We start from the raw sequence: 27,903 nt of genomic DNA, 5'->3' as shown, positions 1-27,903 counted from the left end.
ATCCCTTGGAATTCCCACACAACCTTAGCCAAGTTAGCAAACTTATGAAAAATGAAATCTTTTCATTACTTTCAAAGACAGTTAATATACATGGTTTTATTCCTTATCTGGTATCTTCTTCTTGGGCTCAGCTTTTAGGGGACCAGCTGACAGCTTATTTGGCCATGAAGTATTTGAGCAGATAACTTTCAAATTAGCCTCTAGCAAGCAAGAATGCCCTCAACCGGACAAGCCGTTCTCAGCTAACAGCACAGCCTTGTCCTTCCGTGGAAGGTCTGACTGTTAATTCGCCCCATCCAGGTCTGCTCTGGAGACAGAGCAGCAGCCCCCCTGGGCCCTGTGTGTACTGCCCTGCTCCATCTGGAGGCGGCATCAGTGGTGGAGGGAGGGGGCAGGGGAGGCAGTGGGGCTGCGCAGGCTTCCTCTCCTGGAAGCTTTGCAAAGCTGCTTCACCTCTGAGCTGGCCCCGGCCAGGCCCGTTCTCCCACCTCCCCTTCTCTCCACCTCTTCTTCCCCCACCCCCTCCCTTCTTTGCTCCGCTCACGGTGGTGGTGGACAGGCATGAGAAGAGGCCAACGCCCTCAGGGACAACTGAGCAGAGTGAGGGCCTGTACGCATCAAACATGAGGACACACAGGGGCTGATTTTCAGTCAACAGTCTTGCCATTTTAACCAACCCCATTTCCTCTCATTAGTCTTGCCTTTTGAGGAGGAAGAGGAAATAAAGAGGTAAATTACGAACGGAAAGAAATACCATAGAGAGAGCTTTGAGTAAGAAAAAAATCTGGGTGAAAATCAGGGAGGACCAGGGGTAATATGAAATCTGAGAGCAAATTTTAGTTGGCCCAGGGAGGGGAACCTTGGAAACAGCTGGTCCTGGGTTGTCTTGGTACTAAACCCATTGTTCCTTCCTTTCTCTTTCTCTCACCAAAATTAAAAGTTGTCATCTCCTGCAAGTGGACTTATAGGAAGTTCATCTGATAAAAGGCAATCCTTGGAGCAAAAGACAGTTCTCTAGTGCTCTTCTGATTCCCTGACTCAAGGGAGAGGATCAAGCATAATATTAGTTACTGACAAACTGAGTCTCTACAAGCCCACCACACTGGCATTTTCTAGTCTGGAGCACACAATGATGCTAATTAGTTGTGAGGGAGAAACAACAGTTCTCCTGGCCTCGCTGTTAGAAGTTCTGTAAAAGTAAAGCCCAGAAGTCTGCCAATTAATGTTCCTGGCTGTGAAATACCAGAGTGAATGACCTTGGTCTCCAGGTCCAAGGGGGACTAAGCCTGGCAAAGGCCTGTTGTTAAAATGCTTCTCTGATCATTAGTGCCCCCCACCCCAGGGGGCAGTGTGGGTGTAGACCAAGCAGAGCAAGGGCTACAGAAACAGTTCCATGGCAACTAAAGGATCTACTGGAAGAGTTTATCAGTGGATAGAGAAACTCACTCTCCCCCTACACACCCACCCCCTGCCTTAGTTCTTATTGCCTAGAACAGTATTTTTCATGTAACAGTACTTGGTCAATGCTGACAGACTGAAAACGGTTCAATTTATTTTTTTTAGTTGAAGTATAGTTGATTTACAATGTATCAGGTGTGAAGCAAAGTGATTTGGTGTGTGTGTGTGTGTGTATATTCTTTTTCAGATTTTTTTCCACTATAGGTTATTACAAGTTATTGAATATAGTTCCCTGTGCTCTACAGTAGGTCCTTGTTGTTTATCTATGTTATATACAGTAGTGTGTATCTGTTAAGCCCAAATTCCTAATTTATCCCTCCCTTCCTGCTTTTCACTTTGGTTCAATTTGTATTTCAGTTCTTGTTACCTCCTAAGTTGATCTCTCAGTTTTATTTCCATGGACTCGGACCTTGCTTCTCAACTGCCTATCATCCGGGACACAGGCAGAGACAAAGTCATCATGGTAATAATAATTATGCCTGCACATATCTGGTGCTTTGCAATTTTGAAAGTTCCTTCATGTAAATTCCACAGGATGCTAAGGAGAGGAGGCAACACGTAGCACAGGGGCGGAAAGTGGAGGCACAGCAAGGTTCTAGAGAGAAATACTAGTCATCTCAGTGGTTTAGGGAAAGCAATGTTTGATCAGAACAAAACTGGTCAAAGGCGGCAAAGCAGGAGGGAAGATATAAACATTTCTAAAGTGTGAAGGCAAAAACGAAGTTTTAATTTGAAATAAAATGGAGAGTCAATGCTTAATGCAGTTAATTACAAAACTTAGTTTTCTTGATGCACCCCCCATCAAATGCTCTACCAATTAATCAAAGTATATCCAGATTAAAGAATGTTAAGTATTCTCCATGTTTAAATACACTAAAGCCTTTACCCTACCCTGAAATTTTGTATCTGAAAACTTAACTTGTCAGTGGCCATCTCAGTATTGCCTCAATTAGAAAATATCCCCAAAAGAGGTCTCTACTCTGTTTCAATGACTTTTTCCTTCTCACACTCAACCCTATCACTGAGGTGTCTGGATCTTTTCTATCCACAATGTACTCAAGCTATATTGAGTGGTTCCTTTGCAACCCTACAGACATTCATTAGCCAAAGAAACTTCAGTAAAAGGTGGTAGAGAAATGGTGGGTTTCGTTATATTGGGTTGGTCAAAAAGTTCATTTGGGTTTTTCCGTAACATCTTACAGAAAAACCGGAACGAACTTTTTGGCCAAGCCAGTACTTTCCTCCCTAAAACCCACAAGAGCTGGGGGAAAATTTGGGAAGAAATTTAGATCTATGCTAAAATTAGAAAATGTGTGATAATTTCACACTGCAAAGTATGGACCAAATCAAGTGAAGATGCTGAAACTGAAACATTCTTTCAAGACCTAGAGCACAGTGTAGAGATCATTGGAAGTAAATATGGGGATTTTGAGGAGCCCAGGAAATGAGTTTTGCTTGAAACAATGAGGATTAAGGGTGTGATCAGGCCCTGGGAGACCTGTTGGACGTGTGTGGGACCCAGGTTCCATCCTGCAGACTGGCAGGCAGGACCAGAGTAGGAAGGAGTGTGCATGCCATCTGCCATAACTATGGCCTGGACGCCTGGCCTGGAGAACCAGTGCAGGTGAGGTAGAGTGAAAGAGTGAGAAGTAACCTGTTTTGTAGCTGCTGCCTCAACTCCTCTAAAGCAGAGAAGAAACATACATTAAATCACTAAGCAAAAGGCCTATTCTATAGGATGCACCAAGAATTTCACCAACCTCTTATCTGCACCAGCTGTTTACTTTGGTTGAGGAAGGACACCAAAGGATAAGGGTGGATGACTCCTAGGGCTAAAGGCACTGCTGATACAGTGAGAAAGAGTTAGTTCTCAGTCAGCTTCTAGGTTCTGAAGCTGCCTGATATTTCAGCGAGGTCCACTCTCCTCCACTGAACACACATACACGCACACGTATACATGCATCGTACATGCACACGTACTCCTTTCCCTTCTTGAGAACTAGAAATCTACCTAATGACCACGAAATAGATGAGAAACGGAGTTCAGAGGAAGAATTATCCAGGAAGAAACCAGAAAACTTCTCTCTACCCTCACAGAATATAAGAAGAAGTATTAACACGGAGATAGTTTCAGAAAAGAACAATTAGCTAAAAGTTACTGAAGAGAAAATGAGAGATGTGGGAGGTTAAGGAAAAAGCCAATAAATACACGTAATTTCGCTCTTTGAACAACAGCTAAGACAAAAAACCCGACAACAATATAATAAAATGAAAGACTCGTTAAATAAACGAGGACCTAAAGACGGAGGGGGCATATTAAGTTCTGAGAAGAAGTGCAGGGGCTGATACAGAAAGGACAACCCTGGGACACGGTAGTAGTGAACTGAATGAGCTTCAGGACCAAAGAAACAACCCAGTGAGCAGCAGCTTCTCCCCTCCCACGGCAAAGTCGCGTGTATGGGGAACAAATCACCGGATCCAAGAACACACACTGTCAGAGCACAAAGAAGCAAAGGCTATACACTTCCGAGGAAGGAGAATTATGACCCAAGGATTTTATACCACGGAAATTGTTCACATATAAAGTCAAAGGATGATAGTCCAAAATATGCAAAGACTCAAGAGTAGGGCTCTTACAGAAGTAACTACATATGATGAATCTGGCCAACCAAGAGATAAATCAAAATAAGAGTTTTGGAATGGGAAAGTCACAGTTCAGAAGGATTGGCTACACACTGAATCATTTAAATACAAACCAAGGTAAACAACTCAAGGAACATTAGTTCTAGAATATTCCAAAATAACATGTATGTGTTATAAGGAATTACATAGCAAAAAAGGAAAGGTAGAAAGGATAGGAAGTAGCTAGAAATGTAAATGTACTAAACTTGCTCATCTTTTTTAAAGTAGAGAATTAATGATGATTTTATCTAAATGATAAATTAAAAATATGAGTTGTATGATAAAGAAATTCAGTTTTTAGCTTCATCCAACAAGACAAAGTTGCAAAGCAATATTATGATCCAACATGTGTAAAAACGTACACATGTAGAAAACACCTGGAATGGTATACACCAAACTGTTACTAGGTGGGGTGGTCTGGGGTGACGAAAACAGCAGACTTTTAACTTTACATATGTCTGTACTGTTTGATTTTTTTTGAATAAGTATGTCTTACTTTCACAATACAAGAGAAAATAAACAAATAAAAGTCATTAATGGCGGCAGCATCACAACTCGAGGATTTTAAATCTTTATTTCCTTAGTTGCTTCATTAACTAATGGAGAGACAATAGGGGCATATTTGATCTAGGGGCTTCTTCAAGCCTGGCTTTCTACCTGTGTGGAGTATAAAACACAGGCACCAATATTCACAGTGTTGTGAGTATATGAATAAAATATAAAAAGTCATATGGTCTGGTCTGACATTTCAGAGTTGACCTTTCTTTGAATTTTTTTCTTTTTTAAAAAGAGAATAATGCATAAGCTTTTCAAAAAATTGTATAAAGAAACACATACACATATAGATGTATGTATATACGCATATAGAAACTGACAGAATAAGAAAAGATATTGAGAAAATATTCACAAATGCTTAATGAAAGTAAAGATACCTTCCCTAAGTGAAATTCTGTATTAAACAGAAAAAATTTTATGAATTTTCTTGTTGATTTGGTATAAAATATGGTTATGACTTCTGTCTGCCCAGTTCCTATTAAAGGATAGAACTATTTATCTATATTTCATGTAAAACAATAAGGAAAGCTACATAACTCTAAGGAATTAAAATCATAATCAAAATAAATTAGTCATTAGTTCTCCAGTCGATTTCTTGAACTCTAGAAGCTATTTAAAAGCAGTAATTATGAAGACATAGACATTTCTTCAACATTATTGGATTATTAGCCCATGATTTCAAGTCATCAGTTCTTGAGTTCTTGAAGGAGCCCAAGTCTTGTCTTTGCTTTATTGAGAAATTGCAATTAGAATTTATGTAAGTTTCAATGTGAAATAGGGATTTACCGTTGGTTTGTTTGTAAATCATAAACTGAGGAGGCCCATGGAGCATGGATACCAAGGGGATGTTTACATTAAATAATTTTTTTTTTTTTTTTTTAAATTTTATAGCTACTTTTATTTTTATTTATTTATTTATTTTTGGCTGTGCTGGGTCTTCGGTTCGTGCGAGGGCTTTCTCTAGTTGCGGCAAGTGGGGGCCACTCTTCATCGCGGTGCGGGGACCGCTCTTCATCGCGGTGCGCGGGCCTTTCACTGTCGCGGCCCCTCCCGTTGCGCAGCACAGGCTCCAGACGCGCAGGCTCAGTAATTGTGGCTCACGGGCCCAGCTGCTCCGCGGCATGTGGGATCTTCCCAGACCAGGGCTCGAACCCGTGTCCCCTGCATTGGCAGGCAGATTCTCAACCACTGCGCCACCAGGGAAGCCCTACATTAAATAATTTTAAGCACAGATCAAATTCCTTCAGTATTGTTGACTGAAAAGGCAGAAAAGGGAAAAAAAGTCTTCCAAGGATAAGACTAAGTCTAGGGTTTGGCTAACACTGTGTTTATCTTCCTGATCTTCCCCGTGGATTTAAACAGAACCACACAACACACGGCATTTGATGGTGAAAAGCAGGCAGTCACCGAAGGCCTCCATCGCTCCAGGCAGAGTAGTGAGTAGAGCAGGAACCTAAGCACCTCAGCAAATCAGCCTGTTCAGACTCAAGACCACTGAATAGCATTTCTGCTTCCAAAGCGTGGACTTGTCTAAAACTATAGCTAATGTGACAGCCAAGAATGGTAAAGGTCCCGGGCTGTATCACACAGAAACTCATTAAACACTAAAGCAACTGCCTCACATCCCTTGAGCTTCTCAGCAAGCTTTAACCACAGGAACTCTTGAGGCTATTTGGAAACTGTGATTGTGAAAAAAGAGACATTTCTTCGACATTCTTTTGGCCACCAGCACATGATTTAGCTTGGCTATATATTGCTCTTCCAGCCACATACATTCTCCAGCGATTGCCAGGGAAGTCATACATCTCAGAAGCCTCATTAACACATTTTATACTGCCGTAAACATTTCATACCCTAGGCTCCAAATCGCCAAGCCATTTCAGTGAGCATTTTGCTTTTGCTGGATTGAAAAGATGCTATTGTTGTTAAATGTTTAAACACTTACGAAACACATTCAGCCTGAATGTGTTAGCCTCTTTTGTTCGCTAATTACCTTTCAACATAGATGTTCTTTCCTGTCCCAAGGGAGTAGAGGCTGCACAGTATATGGTAGCATGAAATCTGCACGTCACCCACTGAAAAGACCAAACAAGAGCTGTCATTCCTGTTCATCAATCCCAGTGGCCCACCTCCTGCACACAGAAAGGGTCTGCAAACAGAAAACACGTGTTGGCATCACCTAAGAGCCAAAGAGCTCTCTTCCTCTCTTTTTAACAAATATAGCCCCTCTCTACTCAAATGCCAGATACTGAACTGGGAGAGGAAACACCAACAGAAAAACACCCTCCATTGAGCTATCCCAATTCCTTTGCAGGACTCCTGATACAGATCACATTGCTTCTCAGGGAAAGGAATCATTTGACCAATGAGTCCTTCCATATGGGTATTTTTTTTTCCCTCCAATAGAGGGAGACACTGTAATCAAATTTTATCCAGAGCACTGTTTCCTTCTTTTGAAAGGAAGAATGCAAGAAATCAAAGAAGTTTGAATGAGCTTTTTGTTCCTTTCTTAGGGAGATATGTACAATGTCCCTACCTCTGCAGAGACAGAGCAAAATTCCTCATGTCCACCTGTTCCAAGTTCTCTGATGGATGTTTTTCAAAAGGTAATTCAATTGTATCATGATTTTGCCATGTTTCCCAAGGGAAGGGCATGTGTCGCTTAGGAACTTAATGGGCAGGCTATGTGCCTCTATTAATGTATGGAACTCACAATAAGGCTGGAACCAATTTAACATAAAGAGAACTAATTTAATTTTTTATTTTTCAACAAGGAAGTGCATTGTGTCCATGACACAGAATAGTGAGTTTGAATGTTCCCCTACCTCTCCCCCTAACCCCATGGAAATAAGTGATTTTCATTGTTGAAGGCTATGGAAGACACAGCCTGGGCTACTGACAACTGGTTAAACTAATTAAATCATGTGCCACCATTTAAAGTGTGAAACTGAAGCTTGGTGGCAGTAAAAGAGGGCTGAACATGGTACTAAATGCAAACTAAAAGAAAAGCAACCAACTACAGTCTTCTTCTGGAGGCTTAGACAATGAAATGTTAGCAGCTTCTCTTTGCTCCTGGTATCCAATGAATAAATTAAAGCGTCTTTACAGGAAAATTGGTGTCTGGGAGCAACCTATATCTCTTGCTGGATTTCTCAGATAACCTTTTCAAATTAAGTGAGAACACAATGGCTGAGAGCTAAACCAGTGGGTGGAAAATTCTGGTCCTGAAAAACAGTGGGAAAAGATGAAATATTATATACTCAAATTTGGGGATTTCTTCCCCTCCAAGAGTCTGTTACTTCATTTTTAAATCTAAGAAGGAAAAAGTGTGGAAGAGTTATCTCTACTCTGTCCTCAAGGTCAGCCTAAGGGAATGAGCCACACACTTGCTATTGATCTGTGGCCAGATGCACATGAATCCATGACAGACAGCAGGCTGACTCACAGAGTAAATCCACCCCGAACTGATGATGAGACACATGCTCAAAGATGGACGTCAGGATGGGGAGCAGAGCCACCGTGGTGTAGTTAATATTCTGAGAGACGCCTTTAATCTGCGTTCTGGAATGGGTAAACTTGCCGAGCTTCAGGTTTTCTGAAGTCTTCTCTAAGTCTTCGGCTGCATTTTCAAAGAATGCTCGTAACCCGGCCTTCACCAGCTCTGAGCCTGACTTCATGACTGTCCTGTAAGCAAACAATGTTCAAAACCAGAAGCATAATCTGAACTTTTTGCCAACCCCCTTCTTGAGACTGGTGACTTGCAGTGCAACCTGGGCAGACATTTGACACCCCACTCACCTGGAAGACACCGAGTCAGGAGAAATGGAGAGAGTGGTTATTAGCATCCAAAAAGAAACTGGGATCCACAAGCCCAAAGGTCGGGCGGCGGGGGGTGGGGGGGGGGCGGGGGTTGGGGGGGGGGTTGGGGTGAGGTGGGGGTGGGGTGGGGGTGGGGGGGGTGGGGTGGGGGTGGGGTGGGGGTGGGGTGGGGGTGGGGGGTGGGGTGGGGGTGGCGGGGGGGCAGCAACTGGAAGGCATGCTTGATTTGAGGGAATGACTGCTCAACTCAGGAAATGGCAGGACGACTTAGAAAGAAACTGATGTTGGTCACCTGCTATCTATATAATATTGCAGCTGGCTACATTCTTCTGGAAATATCTAATTTAAAGGAGGGAGAGGGGAGCTTTTCTTGCAGCTCCACATGCGCTCAGCAACTTTCATAAGGACTAGTTAGAAATATTAGCTCTCCTGTGATGTATGACCTCTTAGAGAGAGAGAACAGAGAATTAAATCAACTGAAGCTTAGATTTCTACCAGTTTTCAGGGATGTCCTAGCTTGGAGAAGGGGAGTGGAGAAGAGCCAGCCCCTTTTAAAACAGATAGCTTAATCAGACCACTGAAAAAAACATGTGGGAATGGAGATTAGCTATGGGTACCTGGGGCTTTCCCTTAAAACTATTTTATAAAACTTAGAACTGGAACAAAGCCTACAAGTCATCTATTATTTTCCATGTTTCTACATCTTTTTCACAAGATTATGACAGGCTTGCTATAAGGACAGATGCTTTTTATCTACAGCATTTTCATGATAATCATCCAGCCAATCAGAAAAATAAAAACAAGGAAATAAAGTCAGTGAGGCTTGCTGTAAGTATTTATGAACCATCCTCCTCAGGTTTTCTCAGGAATGACTATTAAAAAAAAAAAATGCAGGTCGGTACGTTTAAGAAAGAGGACTCTCTCTTAAGGCATTTTGCACGCTTTTGGGAATAAAGATTCCTCGTCCCAATTGCATTCCTGGGATGCTTTGGTCTGGGCCTGAAAATGTTGTGCTGTCTTAACATCTCCACAACATGTTTGTTTCTCTCTGACACTTGAAAATCCCCTTTAACTACCCTTAACTTTTTTTTAAAAAAACATTCTTAGTTTGTAGAGGATTTTCATCATCTGGCCACTCTTTTAGGTTGGTGCCTCTCTTCTGCGTTGGGTTTTGGGATGTGTGTTCTCCTCTCAACTTTGACAAGGGCCCTGCTTAATGAGTGTGCTAAAGAAAACTCCCTGTCAGTTATTTGCACTGCTTCTCTTTTTTATCTCATCAAATAATTTATGTTTATACTACCAGAATATACACACACACACACATACACATATATGTATGTATGTGAAAGAAAAGGAAGACTTCCTTTCTTGTTCAGCCATCTTTCCTATCAGACCCTCAGGTCATGGGCTCGAATCTATCTTTTGTCTTTGATCTTCTGGTAATCACATCCCTTCCTTGGCCATTTTGAATTCAGAGTGCTATGGGTCCCCTCTCCCAGGATTCTTATGGCATTGCCACCCATCAGGCAGCTCTTCCTTTTTCTTTTTTTGTGGAGAATTAGATACGAAGTGGTACTTTGCCACGTTACATATTTTATCTTCTGAAAGACGAACTTCTCAGTAAGAGAAGACAAGAATTGATCAAATGCTCAGCTTTCGGTATCTACCATGACAGTGGCTCTCCATCATGTGAGCTGAGAAACAGAGTGTGCTAATGTCATGGTGGGATCCATCTTTCCCCCATCTTCCCTTTTCTCCCCAGCTCCTGCATAACGGTGACACATCTCCTCTTCAGTACAATAAGAAGCAAGGAGAGAGGGTCACAGAGGGAGTCCTGAGAAACTACTGGAGAATTCTGGGCACACTTACCTTGTGTCAAGTGTCTGAGCTAAGATGTGAAGACAGCTCACCATTGTAGTAGCATCGTTCCCTAAAATCAGAAATATCCCCTGTGACTCCCCAAAGCATTCAGCCTGGCATTTAAACACAATCTTCTCAATACGCATAAACAGCCCAGCTTTATTAACCACCAACACACAAAGCGCCAGGCCTCCGTTCGGGGCCAAAGCATTTCTCTCTGGCCTGACACATCGCTTTATGATGGAAGTTAGAGGCAGGGCTTAAAGCATTCATTAAAGATTCATTCATAAATCTGAGCTGTTCAAGGGGGAGAGAGGGGTTTATCATACTTCAGACCAACTTTCTATGGCAAATTTAGGTGACACCTTAGTCCTCAGGCTCAGCTTGTCTGCAGGAGCCACAGATGAAGGCAAAACACAAGTTCAGGATAATTACAGAGGGTGAAGCCTTTAGCAATACTTCTCTTACCGAAGAGGGAAATCCTATGTCGAACAAGAGCAGCGAGTTTGCAGAACAGGCTGAAGCAGAAAAGAATGAAAGTCAGAAAGGGACAGAGATTCAAGGGAGACTCGTTTGTACCCCACCCCTTGGCCCCTGTGCAGTAAAACAAAGTGCCTAGTACAGCACCCCGGGAAGATGCACTGTGTTCCCCTCAAAGAATCCTCTGGACCACACTAGGACAACATGTGGTTCCCACTGTCTTGTTGGAGAATCACGAGGGGTACCTTGCAGGCAGAAAACAATCCTTCTGCAACAAGTACTATGTTTTGCAATGACCCACCTGTTGCAAACCACCTCTTGCTAGAGCGTACTATCTGCTGAAAGGTTCATTTGTATAACATTCATGGATAAACGAGGATTCTGGAAGGAAGCATGAGTTTTCCATTACTGCAGTAGATTGCAAGCCCTTTTTGTAGCCTTCACTCTGGGGAACAGGGTGTGAGGCCTTAGTTGGAGGTGGGCAAGATGGTGGGATTGGAAGAAAGTTAAAGGTTCAGGTATGGGCAATACTGTGCTGAACCAGAAACACTTCAAGAAATGGCTTTTCTCTGACATCTCCATTAGCCTATAGGCCTGACTGGGTTGCTGTCCTATCTGTGTCTTTGAAGCTAGGAAATCCCATCTGCTACGCTTTTGTGTTTTTTGACCCTATTCCATGCTTTCACCCATACTGTCTACCATGGAACCCCTTGGAATCCAGTTGTGTCTTACTGTTTTACTTTCCACAGTGCCTAATAGAGGGCTTTGTGCAGTTAGCAAAGAGCCCGTAGATGTTTCTGAACACGCTCCTGAGAGCCCCTGTCTAGGGGCACTATGGCCATCATTTGACCTGCATTGCTGAGGTTCTCGGGAGGAGATTCCTTAGAACGCTGACATTACGTGACATTGGCACAGCTAGGCAAGAACTTAGCAATCCCTTCAGAAAGCTGTCCTTCCTGGTGGAACAGAAAGAGGGGAAGTAAAATAAAATCACCTGGTACAGGCCATGGGATGCCAAGGTGAGACCTAGCTGAAGTCCTTCCCAAGATCTTCTTAGAAGTCATGGGCGTCTTGCCCCACACAGGGCAAAAGTCTTTAGGAGACAGCTCAAATAGAGAAGAAATCCATCCAAGTGTTGGTGGGGATGAACACTTATTCACCTCTAAATGGTTTTCAATGAATACACTGACCCTTTCTGGGCTATCTACTGGACACCACAGCCAAAGTCTCTCCTGGTTAGTCATTTGTTTTTGCAGTGGAAAAAAGTTGGAAACACTGGCCTAGAGCTTAAGAGAGCTCAGAATAAGTTAACAGAAATTTGGCAGCCAGCAAGTGTGAAATTAAATATGAACTGCTGCTTCTTTTCTCTTCCCCGGATGTTTGTTTTTTTTTCAGAGTTATGCATCTGATGAAAACTCATGGAGTTGGCGGAGATCCTGGAGGAATATGAGTTTCTGTGGCTCTGCCAGGACTCGCTGGGCTGTCGTGGTGAATTCACCTCATCCCGCTCTGCGTTTTAGCTTTCTCGTCTGTAGTCAGCGACTAATCACATGACCCTTTTAGTCTGTAGAATTAGGGGCTGATAAACTCAGTTATTTCTGGCAAAATGCTTCAAAATGAACCCGCTCTGTATAAATACAAAATAACATTTTTCTAACTAAAGCAGATCCTTGGGTTGTTTGATCCTAATATAAACGTGGCTCCCCTTGCTGTCAGAAGTGCTTTCTCAGGCATGTCAAGGCCGGGGTCTGAAATTTCCAAAGGCCCTTTTTTGTTGCCTGTGGGACCCACGATTCAAGCAGAAGCACTGTCCTTCACCCAGAGTTATGAGGGGCCAGAGTCCCCAGGCGCCTCTCTCTCATCTCAGAATTTGAAGGCGATAAATTAAAGAGATCCCAGGGGAGAGATTCCGGAAAGCACTGGTAAATTGCATCAGATGCAGAAGAGGTGGGGTATGGGTGAAGGCTGGGAACAAAAGGGGTCTGGAAATGTGAGCATGTTCAGTGCCGATACGGCCACTTCTATGGGAGGGCGGCGGGCACACTGATGGATCGGAAAGCTATTTGCAAGGCTGATCAGCGAGCTCCAGCTTGTATTCCAGCTGTGACAAGTGGTGCCTGGCTGAACAAATGTTACATTTCCATGAATTAATACCCTAAGAAAAATAGATGAAGAGAACAGACACACCTGCCCTCTGTTGGCTTATCTGAGTATCTCACTTGGCTCCTCATTTCCTTAACTTCTTACAAAAAACACTGGTGTGTCATGAAAATATCTAGCAAATCTTGGGTCAGTAACTGATTCTAAGTGTATCTCATTTTGACATCATGCGTTCCTCCCTGCTTAACAAATATTAATATAAGAAGTAATTACAGTGTAGAGAAAATGGCACTCGATCTGGATAGAGAGGGCTAGGCTTTCATTCTTGCCCTAACTTACTACCTGGGTCACTTTAGGCACTGGAGTGAACCTGCCCAAACCTCAGTTTCCTCATCTGCAAAATGGAGATCATAACACACAGGTGGTTCTTGGAATTTAAAGCATTGTGGTGTTTCACAATGATATTTCCACAAGTGGGCAATAACTTGTGCATATGAAAAATCAAACTCACTGCTGAGCCATGCTGCGCTTGATAAATGTTAGCTAAATCCTAAGGTTGAATATCCTCCCAAAGATGGTGATATTCAACGGCTGGGCCCTTATAAAATATAAAGTGCATTGTTCACCATCAGTGGATGCCAGGGAAAGGGTTGATAGACTGCCTTTATTGCAGTCCTTAACTCTTTGCAATTTAGAAGTCTAATCCATCCCTTGTCATTCGTAAATCAAATACAGAGAACCTGAGGCATAGTGGTATCCACTTGTAGCCTGATCATGAAGCACCCGCTTTGTTCTCAGCTCTGCTGAGGCATCCACGTGTCACGCCTAGTGGAATAAGAAGGGAAGCTGGTGCTTTTGATGAAAATGTGTTTCCTGTTAGGAATTTAAATTGAATCATGTCACTCTAGATTTCAAATCTCAGATCATCCACACCAGGACTTGTAAGATCTGATTCCTTAAAAAAAATTTAAGCGGGCTTCCCTGGTGGCGCAGTGGTTGAGAATCTGCCTGCCAATGCAGGGGACACGGGTTCGAGCCGTGGTCTGGGAAGATCCCACATGCCGCGGAGCAACTGGGCCCGTGAGCCACAATTACTGAGCCTGCGCGTCTGGAGCCTGTGCTCCGCAACAAGAGAGGCCGTGATAGTGAGAGGCCCACGCACCGCGATGAAGAGTGGCCCCCGCTCGCCGCAACTAGAGAAAGCCCTCACACGGAAACGAAGACCCAACACAGCCATAAATAAATAAATAAATTAAAAAAAAAATTTAAGCTTAAAAAGCCTGAGAAGAATGAGATTGAAAACAGTATTAATCCGTTTCTTCTCAAGGTTGTGTGTTTGCTTTTCCCAAGCTTCAGAATTACCTTCTCCTTTTTCTAAATGTTATTTCAGGATAGAAGCTGACCTGAGTAATGTAAGTTTCCCCCAAGTCCTACTGATACCCCCAAACAGTGCACCTCTCTTGGTTGCCAAAATAATATAGATAAGTGTGAATAAAGTCACTTTCAAAACCAAAATGATAACCAAAACCTCTGAGCTACCAATCATCAGGCCACAGCGCATTCCTCCAAAAGATTCACCACTGAAGCCCCAGGAGTCTGGGGTTTTACATAAATCACATCAGCACTGTGACCTTCTCTTCTGTAGACTCACCTGGCCACCATTTCTTTCTCCTTATGAGAGGCGTACCCGCTGCTGCTAAGGGGCTTCAGAGGGGATGAGAGGAAGTAGAGGCGGTGATTGGTAAAGTACTGGTCAACCAGTGGGAGGAGAACCTGAAAGATCCACCAGAGATGAACTTCTAGGAGGCTGGCCAAAGCCCTTCCTCTGGTTCCTTTGAAAAAGTTCATTCTTAATGAGCAAAAAGACTCTGAACACAAAAAGACTCTGGTCCTGGAATTTCTAGGAAACTCTACCCTGTGAATCCCAGTTTCCAAAACATTTTTTTTCTTCTATGCCTGTAACCAGAGGCCTTAGAAATACGTGAGGGGATAGTGCAGGACACTGACTAAGGGCCCAAAGAAATGCACATCCTGAATCAACATTTTCATCAGCGTCCTGTAGGACATCTGCACTCAGATGTGGCTTCTTGGGCATGGCATCCAACAGAATATTTGAGGCATGGCCCAGCACTACTGGACTTGACCATCCTGTCTCTGCTTCTCAGAGCATGGCTACTCCAAAGTCTCACTTGTATTTAGTCCTCTGAGTAGGGTCATGTGGCTGAGACAGCCCACTGGCACCCAAATTCGTTCTTCCCTTCTCTCCCTTAGCAGTAGAAATCCCCGTGTTTTAGCTGGGCATGGGGTCACCCAGTTAAAGCATGCATTATACACCTCCCTTGCAGCTAGCTGAGGCTGAAATGATTAAGTTCTAGCCACTTAATAAAACAACTTTTATTAAACTTTAGAACTTTAATAAAACAACAGCTTGCCCTCCCCTCTCCTTCCCCCCTTTCTCACAGATGTGGTACAGGTGAGTCTGAACCACTGTCAGGGACCACATCTTAGGAGATGAGAGAGCATCGAGAGAGGAAGAACCCGAGTCCCTGAGTGATGGCGTGGAGCAGAGCAGGCTGCTTACCTCCTCGGACCACCCACCTGCCTCAGGACCTTTCCACAACAGAGAAGCACATGTCCATCTCATTAAAGTCATTATTGGATCTGCTTAACTTGTACCCTAAATGGTACAGATCCCAAGAAGAAGGTAAACCGGTTAAATGCAGAGAGTCACTTACTTTGGCAAAGAATTTGATCTCCTGGTCATGGGGAGACTTTTCAGTTTTCCCACTGCTGACAATGGCTTCTACAAAGACAAAAGTGACACAAAGTTGGCCAGAGCTAAAGAAAACAAAAACAAAAAGAGTCACGGCATTAAAGAAACAGAGCAGCTTTTCGTCATGAAAAGGCCACTTGATTTTACAAAATATCTAATATTTTACAAAGTACTTTATAATTGTGAGGGTTGGTTATTTCTTGTGGCAATTGTCTAGGCTTTCACTACTCTTTTCTCTACTCTATTGATAAGAAGGCAGCTTCAGAGAGGTTGAGTCATATGCTCACAGGCATAAAGCAAAACGATGGAAAACTTAGAAGAGGATGAGTTATGTGAAAAATGGCAAATGATTCAATCAAACCCAGAAGGCAAACCAAAGACAAAACTGATTTTTTGTAAGTGTGTGTGTGTGTGGGAAATCTCAGCCACTGTGCCCTTCCCTAAACCATATGTTTAAAAGAATCATGAACAGCTACAGTATGAAAGCACCGCTCTTTGTAAAAGGAATAGCTAATTCTTTTTGATATTATGAGAAGCACACATTTTTCTGATATTTCACAATGATACTTACCCAAATGGGCAATAAACTCTTGAGCAGAGTCAACATATTTCAGGATCTTCTTCAAAAACTTATAGGCAAACCTCTTTTCCATGGAGGAGGCACCCAGCTCCATATCCTTGATACCTCTAGATTGGAAATGGGTAAACCCCAGGGAGTAACAGAGATAACAACGTGACTTTGGTGCACAAGCAATTTTCTCCACGTCAGCTCTGCTTTCCAAATGTTGACGGCTATTCTGGCTTAGTGGCCTGACTCATCATTTGACTCATGTCCCCTTGCACTTGAAACCTGCCTCTGTGAGCAGGCAACACCTGAGCTACAATAATTTCTGAAAAGAGTTTTCAGAAAGATCTTTGTCATTCATTCAACAAATACTGAGCTGGGGATAAATCAGAGATGCAAACAAGAATCCCTGCGCTCATGGAACTTATGTGCTTGCTATAAACAGGTACAAACGCTACATAAAACGAAATATAAATTATCTGGGGACTTCCTTGGTGGTGCAGTGCTTAAGAATCTGCCTGCCAATGCAGGGGAAACAGGTTCAAGCCCTGGTCCGGGAAGATCCCACATGCCGCGGAGCAACTAAGCCCACGAGCCACAACTACTGAAGACCGCGTGCCTAGAGCCCGTGCTCCGCGACAAGAGAAGCCATGGCAATGAGAAGCCTGCGCACCGCAACGAAGAGTAGCCCCTGCTCGCCACAACTAGAGAAAGCCTGCGTGCAGCAACGAAGACCCAGCGCAGCCAAAAATAAAATAAATAAATTTTAAAAAATTATCTGGAATGCTGTAAGTTAATGTTTTGTGGAAAAAAGAAAAACTAAAGCAAGATGAAAGGGCCCAAGAGTGCCTCAAGTGGGGTTGAGTAGGCTGTCGTGTTAAATCAGTGCTGGGCTTATTGGAAGGATGACACTGGAGTATAGGCTTGAAGGAGGTGAGGCATAGAGTCATCAGGGGAGAGAGCTTTCCAGGCATAGGGAGCGGGGGTGCAAAGGTCCTGAGTGGGAGCATGCATGCTGAGTTGAGGCCAGTGTGGAGGGATGGAAGTGAGCAGGCAGTCAGAGGGGCGTGGGGTGGGCAGTGGATTCAACCATCAGGATGCCGTGGGCCGTCCTTAGCATTTTGCTTTTGCTTTGAGATGGGAAGCTATTGAAAGTTTTGAATAGAGGAAACGACATGATATGACTCACATTGTAACAGAATTACTCTAGTTGCTAGGATTAAAATTGACTGAGGGCAAGGATTGAAACAGGGGGCCCAGGAAGGAAGCCCTTTCAGCAATGGCAGTGACAGCACGAAGGGTGAGAAGTGGTCAGATTCTGGGTATCTTAAGGTGAGAACCATCAGGATTTCCTAAAGGATTGGATGTGGGTTGAGGGAAAAAGAGAGGAGTCAAGGCTTTTGGCTTGAGCATCGGGAAGAACAGGCTGTCATCAAGTGATGGGGAAGCTGAGGATGGAGCAGGTCTGAGGCATGGGTAGTGGGAACCTAGGGTTTCTCCTTGGTGACAGGGACGTTACCGCCTTATCGGTACATCCAAGTGCCCACCACAGGCTCTGGCTCAGGGTAAACCGCTACAAGGGTATGTTTGCTGAATTCAGTGATCTTTTTCCTTTCCCCCCCTATCTCCTTGATTCCCTTCTTACAGTAAAGAGGAATTTTTCACTTCTGTGGGGAAGTTATTTATTGGCAAATCACAGTCTGCATGCATCTTGGTGTTAAGAACAGGATTAAAATGACGATGGGAGTCTTTCTCAAATGCTTCCCCAGAGGCTGTCTCCTGCTGCCTGACCTTTCCCACTCAACAATACAGCAAATAGGTTTTGTTATTTTTTCATATGAGCTACAACAGAAATATGTGTATAGATTTTTATTCAGGTTTCTGTCATTCAGCAGCAAAAATTCTGTAGGAAACTAAAAGAAGAAACAGCAGCTGGCTCAGCAGACATTTCTTTCCGGAGGAATGGCTTATCGAGGTGGGGACACTGCCTTGTTTCTCGTTCTACAAAGGACGCAGCAAGCATAGCCCATCACCGACACCTGACCAGTGGGGAAAACAGGTTCTACCTTTAAGACTTAAGCAGCCCAGACCATCCCCCCCTAAAACATTTGTCTAGATGATTCTGACAAACATAAGTTTGAGATAAAGTCTTAGGAAATCATGATTCATTCAGTCTCTCCAGTGGAGTTGCCATCTTTGTTCAAAGGTTGTTGATGTCACTCATCTTCCCTATTGTTATTATAGCATTTCATTAAATATCACATAAAACAAAAAAACACAAGTGTGAAGAGAACTGGTGATTCTGTGAGAATTAAGCTGCATATTTTGCAAAGATCTGCGATTGTTAAGTTTCCAAATACAGAGTTTTTGAATTAGGTGTGAGTGAGACAACCGTAAAAGATCGGGAGGAGGGCTTCCCTGGTGGCGCAGTGGTTGAGCATCTGCCTGCCAATGCAGGGGACATGGGTTCGAGCCCTGGTCTGGGAAGATCCCACATGCCGCGGAGCAACTGGGCCCGTGAGCCACAATTACTGAGCCTGCGCGTCTGGAGCCTGTGCTCCGCAACAAGAGAGGCCGCGATAGTGAGAGGCCCGCGCACCGCAATGAAGAGTGGACCCCGCTCGCTGCAACTAGAGAAAGCCCTCGCACAGAAACGAAGACCCAACACAGCCAAAAGTAAATTAAAAAAAAAAAAAAAAGATAGGGAGGAAGTTGAAAAAACAAAAAGAAACCCAGAATACTGCATTTACATTGTTTTGTATGTACCTTAATTCTCTTAACTGTACCTTAACTGCTCTTTAGCCCAATTTCAAGAGCTTTGAGGATGCATTATGGATGTGGTTTATAATTCCAATCAATAAAAGAACCAACAAAGATAAGATCTGGGGGCCTATGGTACAAGATTTGTGAATGAATGCATGTGTGTTTATTTTAATTAAAATTAAATGTTTAAGGTATAGATGTATAATTTGTCATGATTCTTTGCTGTAACTGATTTTTAGAAATTGATATCGACCAGTCTTATTTATGTCGGAAGAGAGGGCTTCATGCTCCAGCATAAACATCTATTCATTTCAACAGACTCAACCGCTATCCATACTCTGATCTGCTTTGCAGGCAGGTGATCAAATATCTAGAGCACGAGAGACCACACAAGCCTGCCCCTGCCCCGCTAACATCACCTGGAAGACGACTTACCTAGAAACCACAACGCCGTTCACTTGGAGGAACTTAAACAGGTCCTGTGCCTTCTCCCGGTCCCTGAACTTTTCCTTGGCAGTCAAGGTGTCATATGGTACCAAAAGAGGATGACTGCCACCACCTGGGGTCAGTAAAGTGAGAGATGACAAAATAGGTGGCTCTTCCTTTGCACTTCTGGGAAAACACACCTGCCCCCCAGCTCACCTTCTGCGGGAGATGCTGTGAACCTAGCTCACCTTTGCTCTCCAGCTCCAGCTTCTTCTTCTTGGCCCAGATATTGTGATAGTTCTCAGCTACCACCTCCACCATCCCCTGTGTCCCACCAGAGAGACAACGGTCAGAGAGAAAGCAAGCAAGAAAAATGGGTTCATATCTGCCCTGTTATTTCAGGCAGCCTCGGGAACAGAGCACCACCAAATGCTAATGGCACATTGCTGAGTGTCTCCCATCATTAATTAGTCTGTGCTTATGCAACTCATTAGTTTTATATCCTCCCATACACATAGAAAACAATTTCTAATTCTGTCCTTTTCTGGTAACTTATTATCTTGGCAGTTTGATGCACTGCTGAGAAACACACATTTCCATTGGAAACTGCATTCTGGTGGCACTTCATTTGTCACAGGAGTTGAGTATTTTACTCCTGACCTGAGATAGGGAGCTGGGAGTGGGGGTCAAGCAAAACTCTAGGATCCCCGAAAGCCTTTAGCTTAGCAAACTAAAAATAACCACATGTTGGAGAAAACTGCTGTACATAAGATTTCTCAAATAGAATGCATCTTTATAAGATGCATAAAATAGTGACCCGGAATGAAGGGTGTATTTTGGAAAGAAACTTTCTTCAAGGTCCAAAGCGTTGGTCTGATGGACTCTCTGAGGAGTAACGGCCTCAGGCTGGAGCCGGTCAGGGTCACCGACATGTGCACAGGGGAAGAATGGGGGTGAGGAAGCTTAAGACTTTAATTTCATCCTCTTGGGTGTAAGTCCCTAAATCCTACAATGATGACTTGTCTGTACCACCAAGGGTAACTCGAGTGAATCCACCACGGGCTACACGATTGTCCTCAAGGTTGGGGGGCCCAGTGTGAGCAGTCCAGCACCCCAACCCAGGGGTCACCTCGTACATTTTCTCCTAGTTGTTAATAGCTTTGTTACTAGTTATCTCTCCTGGCTGTTATAAGTTCTGTTTTGGGTTTTCATACAGTAATTTGCTGTTCGATCTTCCTTTTATTGAGTCATGACCTGCTATGACGTCTCTGGAAGAAGCGCAAAGCCTCACCTTCTCGGACTGTTGGTTAATTCTGCTGAGACTGTGTCAGATGAGTGGCCTCTGCTCGTTGTGGCCCTCTCTAATTTTGATATTTCAGCGGTGATATGTTTTAGGCATTCTTCCCCCTCGCCTCTTTCTAAAAAACTCTTTGGAGGGTAATATGTCCTGCACTTGAGGGGTTTCAGAAAGTCGGTTATGCTGTTCTGAAAGTATCAACACTGACCTGGAGCTCTCTGGAGAGCACAACGTTGGAGAGATCCAGGGGAGCAGGGCTGTAGCTGTTGCCCTAGGAAAGCAAAGGCAGAATCACTGGGTTTCCCGTTACTTGCCTTACTCTTATCAGCATCCCTGACTTCAGTGGCCAAAGATATGTCCCGAAAGATTCCCAGGGCTCATGGGTGGTGGGCCTCATCTCTGATACCCTGGGGATAGCTTTCCCAGATTCTCCATGGGTTCTACTGGCCTAGTGTTGGCCTCTGGGCATGATGGTCATACCTGGCTGGCCTGGGACACGCTTCGAAGCTTCTCATTTTCCCGCTGTTGAAATAGGGCTTCTCCCTCTTTGGTCCTCTCTACCGTCCAGCCCACAGCCAGCATGGTTTTCAGGGACTCTCTGGCAGGCCAGCGATAAATTTCCTTCTCCTGGAAGAACATTGGAGCAGAAGAGCTGTGCAGGGCACGCCCCAGCACTGTGGCTGGCTTGTCTCCCGGAAGAGAGGTCCTCCCACAGTGGAAGGGGGCTAAACGGCTCCAGCTTCCTCTCACTGGGTCAGAATACCCTCTGCAGCATCCCATCTGAAACACGTCATCCGTCTTTCTGAGGTTTTTAAGTATAGGACCCCACAGTCTCCTGCTTTTAGAGGGAATATGCCAGACATATCCACAGTTTGTGGAGAAAGCAGAGCAAGAACAGGAGAATGACTTCTTTCCTCCCCCCACCCCCCAGCGCTGCCACCTCTGCCTCCTCTGTGCCCCGCCCACTGCACAAGTGTCGCCTGCCCTGGACCCACCCCTTTCTCTCCAGAGTGACTTCTGTTCTCTGGTAGGTACTTAAGAGGGGACATGTCAAAATGCATTTGCACAAAGCTCTCCTCGGAGCATGGGAAATAGACTTTCTTAGATTTAGAATTCTCTTTTGAGCCATGCACAATTTTATAACTGGTCAATATGCACATAAAGATACACATGTCATCCTTTACCTGTGACACTAGGTCTAAAGCCTACAAGGAACTCTTACTGATCGCAAGATAGGAATTCAGAGTTGAGTTGAACCAAATTTCATAATTTAAAAAAAACACAAACAAACCAAGAGACCTGTCCACGTTTCCCTGGGGACTCTCTTCTCTATTCTTTTTATCCGTCATGATTGGAAGTCCTTTCTATCTGAATTTTCTCCAACAATGCAAGTCCCGCCCCCCGTCCCCTGCAACAACCTAACAGAAGCCCTTCCTAGTTCAGTTACAAGTGAACCACAAATGCATTTTGGCCCAGCCTCTAAGTGCTGACTGGTGCTTCTCTCTCCAATGGGCTTTCAGAACCAAATAGCAGAATGGGAGGCTGGGTTCTCGGAAACCAGTCCTGAGGCTGTGGCCCACGGGCCAGCTCCTGAGGAGTCTGCCAAGTCCTGGCAAGTCTCTAAGGAACAGGATGGTGAATGTGCCCTCAACTCCTCTGCCATCTGATATAATTCCCAGGGAAGGGAAATTAGCATGGCCTGGTCCTTACCTTCTCTGTTAATGTCTTGAAAGGCCTGATCAATGGATGGGTCTTCACATTTTCATCCAGGGAAATTCCATATTTCCATCCATTCTGACTCTGTAGAAATGTTCTCAGTTCAAATATCCTTGGCACCCAGAGAGCCCCGCTAGGTGACCCACATCCCAGCTTCAATTTTCACTGAACAAATAGAATAATGGAATGTGACAGAGCTTGGAAATTTCCCTCCGAAATGTCTAACTGATCCTTTCGGGCTGTCAGGCTCTCTGCCCCCTGAATTTTGAACCCTGCTCCTTTGTTTCTTCTCGTTTTAGTTGCCGTCCCCTCCACTTACTCGCTTGTGTTTCAGGCCCACTACAGACAGAAGTATGCTTCAAAAGACCTGAGAACAATGCTTTTCAGAACAATGTGTCACAATCACAGGCAAGGACAGACGTCAAGGCTGAAGGCTTGTGAGTATTGGACCTACTGGCCACGGCTCGGAGGAGGCTGATTGGGTTTGCACCCTTTGCCCGCCAACCCCAGAGCAAAGCTGTAGCAAGGCATGTTTCTAGAATCATAGAGGTTTAAGAATTTCAGAAGTCATGCAACAAACATTGGTTGAATGCCTATGACAGTAGGTGCCAAACTCTGTCCCAGGCATGGTGGATACAGAAATAAATAAGGCTCTGTTTTCCATAACCTCACAGCCCAAAGACTTCTGGCTGCTCTGTCTCAGCCTCTGCCAATGTCCCCTTGTTAATGTGGCTGTTTCTCAAGTTTCTGTCCCTTCTCAAGGAACACTGTCCCTGGGGGATATAATCTAGGCCCATGGTCCCTAAGTGGATGAATCCCAAATCAGCATTTCCAGCCCAGATCTCTCTCCTAACTTCCATACCTATTTAAGCTCTGCTTGGATGGCCATAGGTACCTCTCAACAGGTCTGAAACAGCACCTGGAATTTCACTTCTCTAAATGGCTCTTCCTCTCAGGTTCCCTGTATCTGCGTGAACAGCACCAGCTTACATTCACTTTTCAAGCCAGAAATGTGGGAATCTTCCTTCTCTGCACTCTCTCATGTGTGTTCAACCTCCCAGACCTATTGGTCTGCCCCTCCTTCACTTTCCTGCCAGCGCTTTAGCTCAGGCCACCATCAGCTGTCACCTGGATTACTGCAACGGCTTCCTATGCGGTCTCCCTGTCTCCAGTCTTGCCGTCTCTCACGGATTCCATTTTCTACACCACTGTCAAGTGATTTTTATAAAATACCCTGCTCAGGGCACTCTGCTGCTTTAAAAATTTCTGATTCCCAGCTGCCATCATGGTAAAAATCCAAATTCTTTCTGGCTTCTACTGCTGCAGTGAAGATCGTGTTGGCCCTCTAGGCTCATGTCCTGCCCTTCTTCCCCTGCCCTACTCTGTGACCCCAGTGTGTTGAACCAAGCTCCCCTAAAGCCACCACACTCTCTTGCTTCTCGGGGTCTGCACCCGCTGCTTCCAGGGCCTGCAGTGCACTTGCTCCCCTGTGCCTGAACAATGGCCCCTCATTCATCACACCCTGTAGGTGTCAGCAGCTCGAGGAAGCATTCCCGGACCCTCCCTATTGGGCTGGGGTCTCTTCCTGTGTGCTCTCACCCCGTGCCCATCACAGCACGGCACAACCTGTATAATGGCTGCTTTACTTGGTTTCTCCCACCGACTGTGGGTTCCTTGAGGGCAGGGGAAAATACTCTTTTCCTGTCAGATTATCAACGCCCACCTGGCAAGGGTGAGCAAACTTGAAGCTTCCAGGCTAGTGGATGAGAGTGATTCATCAAATACCATGCCAGTAAATGCATAGTTGGTAACTGGTATATATAAATGTATAACTGCTGCAAATCCAACTATATAAGACTGCTATAAAAATACTGGGAAGGAAAAGAGCAAGGTGCTAAGAGGGCCTATAACTGAGAAATCTGGGAAAGAGGCGTCCTAGGAATTCACACTTGGACAGATTTTGAAGGAGGAATTGGTGAATGGTGTTTTCACACGTGTGAGTGCAGATGGGTACCTGGCTCAGACAGGGGGCAGATTCAGGCATATGCAGAGTGAATGTGAGTGTGTGTGTGTGTGTGTGTGTGTGTGTGTGTGTTTATGCGCATGTGTGTGTGTGTGCTTGAGAGAGAGAGAGAGAACGAGCCTAAATGAAGGGGATACGGCTGGAGGGCAGAGGGTGAAGGGAGAGATGAGGCTAGAGATGGTAGCAGAGACCAGATGAAGCAGGGCCTATCAGGCCATCTTAAGGAGTTGGACGTTTATATGAAAAGAGTTGGAAGTTATTAAGGGATTTTAACAAGGAGAAGGGGCTGGGTTGGAGAACATGACCCATTTGGGAGAATCTGACCAAATTTGCATACAGAAACTACCACTTGCCTGCAGCGTGAAGAACAGACTGGAGAAAGTGCACGTGGCAGACTAGTTAGAAGGTTATCACATCGTCTGGGTGAAAGATGAGAGCAGCTTAGACTAAAACCAAGGCATGGGCACAGAGAGAACCATTCAAGTTCAAAAGCGACTAAGGAGGTAAAAGGCACATGGCTTAGGGATGGATTGGATATTGCGATGGATTCACGTGTTGTCATCGGCTGCTTTTGTGCTACACCAGCAGAGATGAGTAGTTGCAGTGGAGACTGTCCGGCCCACAAAGCCTAAAATGTTTACTCTCTGGCCCTTTATAGAAAAAGCATGCCAACCTCTGCTCTAGAATCATGAGTATTAGCCCATTCTACAGATACAACGATTGGTGTCATCATGAGCTCTAAACAGGGGTTCAGGAAAGAATCAGAGCAGAGGCTGAGCCAGGGCTTCAAGCTGCCCCTCATCCAGGGTGCATCCAGGCAGGTGGTTTCTGCGGCCTTGCTGTGGAGATAGGTCCACCGTTACGGGCTGTAAGCTGCAGCTGGGCAAAGGCCCAGTGCTTAACTGGTTGCCCACAGGACTCCGAGATGTCTTTGGCATTCCTCCCCATGTGCCTGCCAGCATTAAAGGGCTGACAGAGCAATTAAACCTATTAGCAGCCTGACCTCATGTGGTGAAGAATTTTAAACACCAGCTGGACAGGCTTACTAATAAGGGAGGGTCTGGAAGTTCCAGCACTGCCTGCCACAGGAAGCCGTGTGTCCTCCCTAGAATAAAATTCAGCTTGCTGGCAAAATGCAAGGGTAAAGCTTTCCATTCAATTTTCCCTTTTCCAACACTACATTCAAAGGAAACATTTAATAAAAGTCTCCAGCCCCACGTTAAGCCTTTATGTCAAACACACGCAAGCATGTGCTTGGGCGCCGACTCCAGGAAATGCAACGTGAAGAGAGACATTAACACTCCCAGAAGCGATCGTTTTCTTGAGAGACACAAAAAGCCGCGTCAGCAACTGCCCCCGCCCATTTCTCCGATCTCCACCAACCCTGGGAAATCGCCGCTCAGAAATAATGAATGCCGTTGGCATGGCGAGTCTGTCACTTAGACAAGTCAGGCAGACTCCCAGGATTGGACCCTTTCATGTTCTTGGGCTGTTGTTTTGTTTTGTTTTTTTCCCCTGACAATTGTCGGTTGGATGATGATCCCTACCTTATCACAGGCCCATTTATCATGTGAGTGCTCAGCATACTTGGTGACGATGTATTCCAACTTTTCAGGCAAGGAGAAACTGTGAAATGAGGGGAAAAATAAAATCACAACCTCCCCAAGCACTTCAGTCACATGTGCCGAAAAGATGGCCAGAGCTAACAATCGGCCATCAGAAGTTGCATGTGATCAACCAGCTAACCCCAAATTTGAAGTTGGACCCCAGACGCAGTGACCTTCCTGAGCTCCAAGCATAGCCAGGACCAGGTCACAGACACACCCATGGCTAATCAGAGGGCGTCTCTGCAGCAGCCTCTGCTTCACAGGTGGCCTCCCTCCAGCTGCTCTGGGTTCCCTTGGCTCCTAAGAACCACTTTGGCTCCTGGGCCAGACCTGTCCGGGTGAGACCGTGAGAATCCCTTCATCCAAAGACACTGTCCTGCCATCTCACAACTCTGATCTGTGGATGGCAGAAGTGGGTAGCTACAGGACCAAATGATACAAAATAATGCTTGTCTACATTTTGGGGTTTGGTGATTCATGTTTAAATACTAGAATCATGGCAACCCAGTAGACACACCTGTCACTTCTGTTAGCCCTGCAGCTTTTGCCCCTTCTGTTGGCAATACGCCTCCGCTTCGCTTTAAGGAATAAGTCTTCCTGACTTGCGTGCAGTCTTATGTGAACTGTCTCTGAGGATTGGCTCTGACGAGGCCAGTCAGACTCACTCTTCCTGGAATTTGAATCTTTCTTTTTTTTGGCCGCACTGCACGGCTTGTAGGAGCTCAGTTTCCTAACCAGGGATTGAACCTGGGCCGCAGCAGTGAAAGCGCTGAATCCTAACCACTAGGCCACCAGGGAACTTGGAATGTGAATCCTGAGTTGAGTGAGACCAGGACAGCAAACTCTTCAGGGTGACTCATCCAATGTGGACACCTGGAGAATGTCCATCTGGTCACTCTGCCTTAGTTCCGGCCCTTGCTGAGGCCTGCTTAGTCAGCCTTTCACTAGGTTTTAATAATGACCCCACATCCTTGCAATGAGGCCCTTTTCTGTTTACGTTTTGGTCACAGTTTCCATTATTCACAGTACTCAAAGAGCCATACTGATGTCAGAGGTCTATTTGAAGAAATCAGAACTCTCAAAAAAACACCGAATGAGTCATCATCAGCACACCATTGCTAGAGTACCGCATTGTCTCATGATGTTTATAAAAGCGTCCAAGTGATCACACCTTTTGTCCCCCTTCAGCACACTTACGTTTTCATAGGGCCAAGTTCTCCAAATCAATACCTGCCTTCCCTTTGGCCTTAGCTTGAAGACTCACCACACCACTTACCTCTTCCTTACAGCAGGTTCAATTCTGTTTCCCACCATCCACTCAGCTCAAGGCTCTGCTGATGGAATATGTATTTAATTTTCCCAAAGATGAATTTTATATGTTATCACAAGCTGACAGCTCCGGGGAAGGGCTCAGGCTATGGCTCTCATCTGAGAACTACTGCCATAAAACATAAGTCCAAGGGGCTCACAGGGCATGCCTTCTTTTCCCTGCTCATTCTATAGCAGTTTTGGAGCTTTTCATTGAAACTGCAGCTGGAGATGAAGCCTGTATGCCCCACGACCCATAATCATAATTGGGGCCATACCGCCAAAGGCAAAATTGAGCAGATCTTGTCTAATACTTTGTCCGTGGCCTAATCATCACCAGTGAGGAATGCTGGAGAATCAGGCGGAGAAATGAAAAAGCGCTATTGTAGAGTTTTTCCAAAGATCCAGCATCCGTTGGCAAAGAGCAGGTCCAGTGGCTCAAATAAGGACCCCATGTTGTTCTGCCCTCAC

At 44.8% G+C, this 27,903-nt stretch overlaps 1 protein-coding gene across 1 annotated transcript in view; it reads right to left on the bottom strand.

Moving 5' to 3' along the window:
* RYR3 (ryanodine receptor 3) overlaps positions 1–27,903 on the bottom strand; it is a 552,083-nt gene that overhangs the window by 81,119 nt on the left and 443,061 nt on the right. The window contains exons 52-64 of the mRNA XM_036843923.1: positions 26,065–26,143; positions 22,489–22,578; positions 21,259–21,405; positions 20,987–21,049; positions 19,730–19,805; positions 19,491–19,614; positions 16,299–16,414; positions 15,690–15,757; positions 14,606–14,727; positions 10,843–10,892; positions 10,384–10,444; positions 8,141–8,379; positions 6,689–6,770 (exon numbers count right to left, since the gene is read on the bottom strand). Coding sequence (XP_036699818.1) covers positions 6,689–6,770; positions 8,141–8,379; positions 10,384–10,444; positions 10,843–10,892; positions 14,606–14,727; positions 15,690–15,757; positions 16,299–16,414; positions 19,491–19,614; positions 19,730–19,805; positions 20,987–21,049; positions 21,259–21,405; positions 22,489–22,578; positions 26,065–26,143 — 1,317 coding nt within the window. The remainder of the gene's footprint in view (positions 1–6,688; positions 6,771–8,140; positions 8,380–10,383; positions 10,445–10,842; positions 10,893–14,605; positions 14,728–15,689; positions 15,758–16,298; positions 16,415–19,490; positions 19,615–19,729; positions 19,806–20,986; positions 21,050–21,258; positions 21,406–22,488; positions 22,579–26,064; positions 26,144–27,903) is intronic.

The sequence above is a fragment of the Balaenoptera musculus genome, chromosome 2 (genome assembly GCF_009873245.2).
Source record: "Balaenoptera musculus isolate JJ_BM4_2016_0621 chromosome 2, mBalMus1.pri.v3, whole genome shotgun sequence".
Classification (NCBI taxonomy): Eukaryota; Metazoa; Chordata; class Mammalia; order Artiodactyla; family Balaenopteridae; genus Balaenoptera; species Balaenoptera musculus.
Note: the sequence above shows the minus strand (reverse complement) of the source record. Positions and strands in the feature narration are given on the sequence as shown.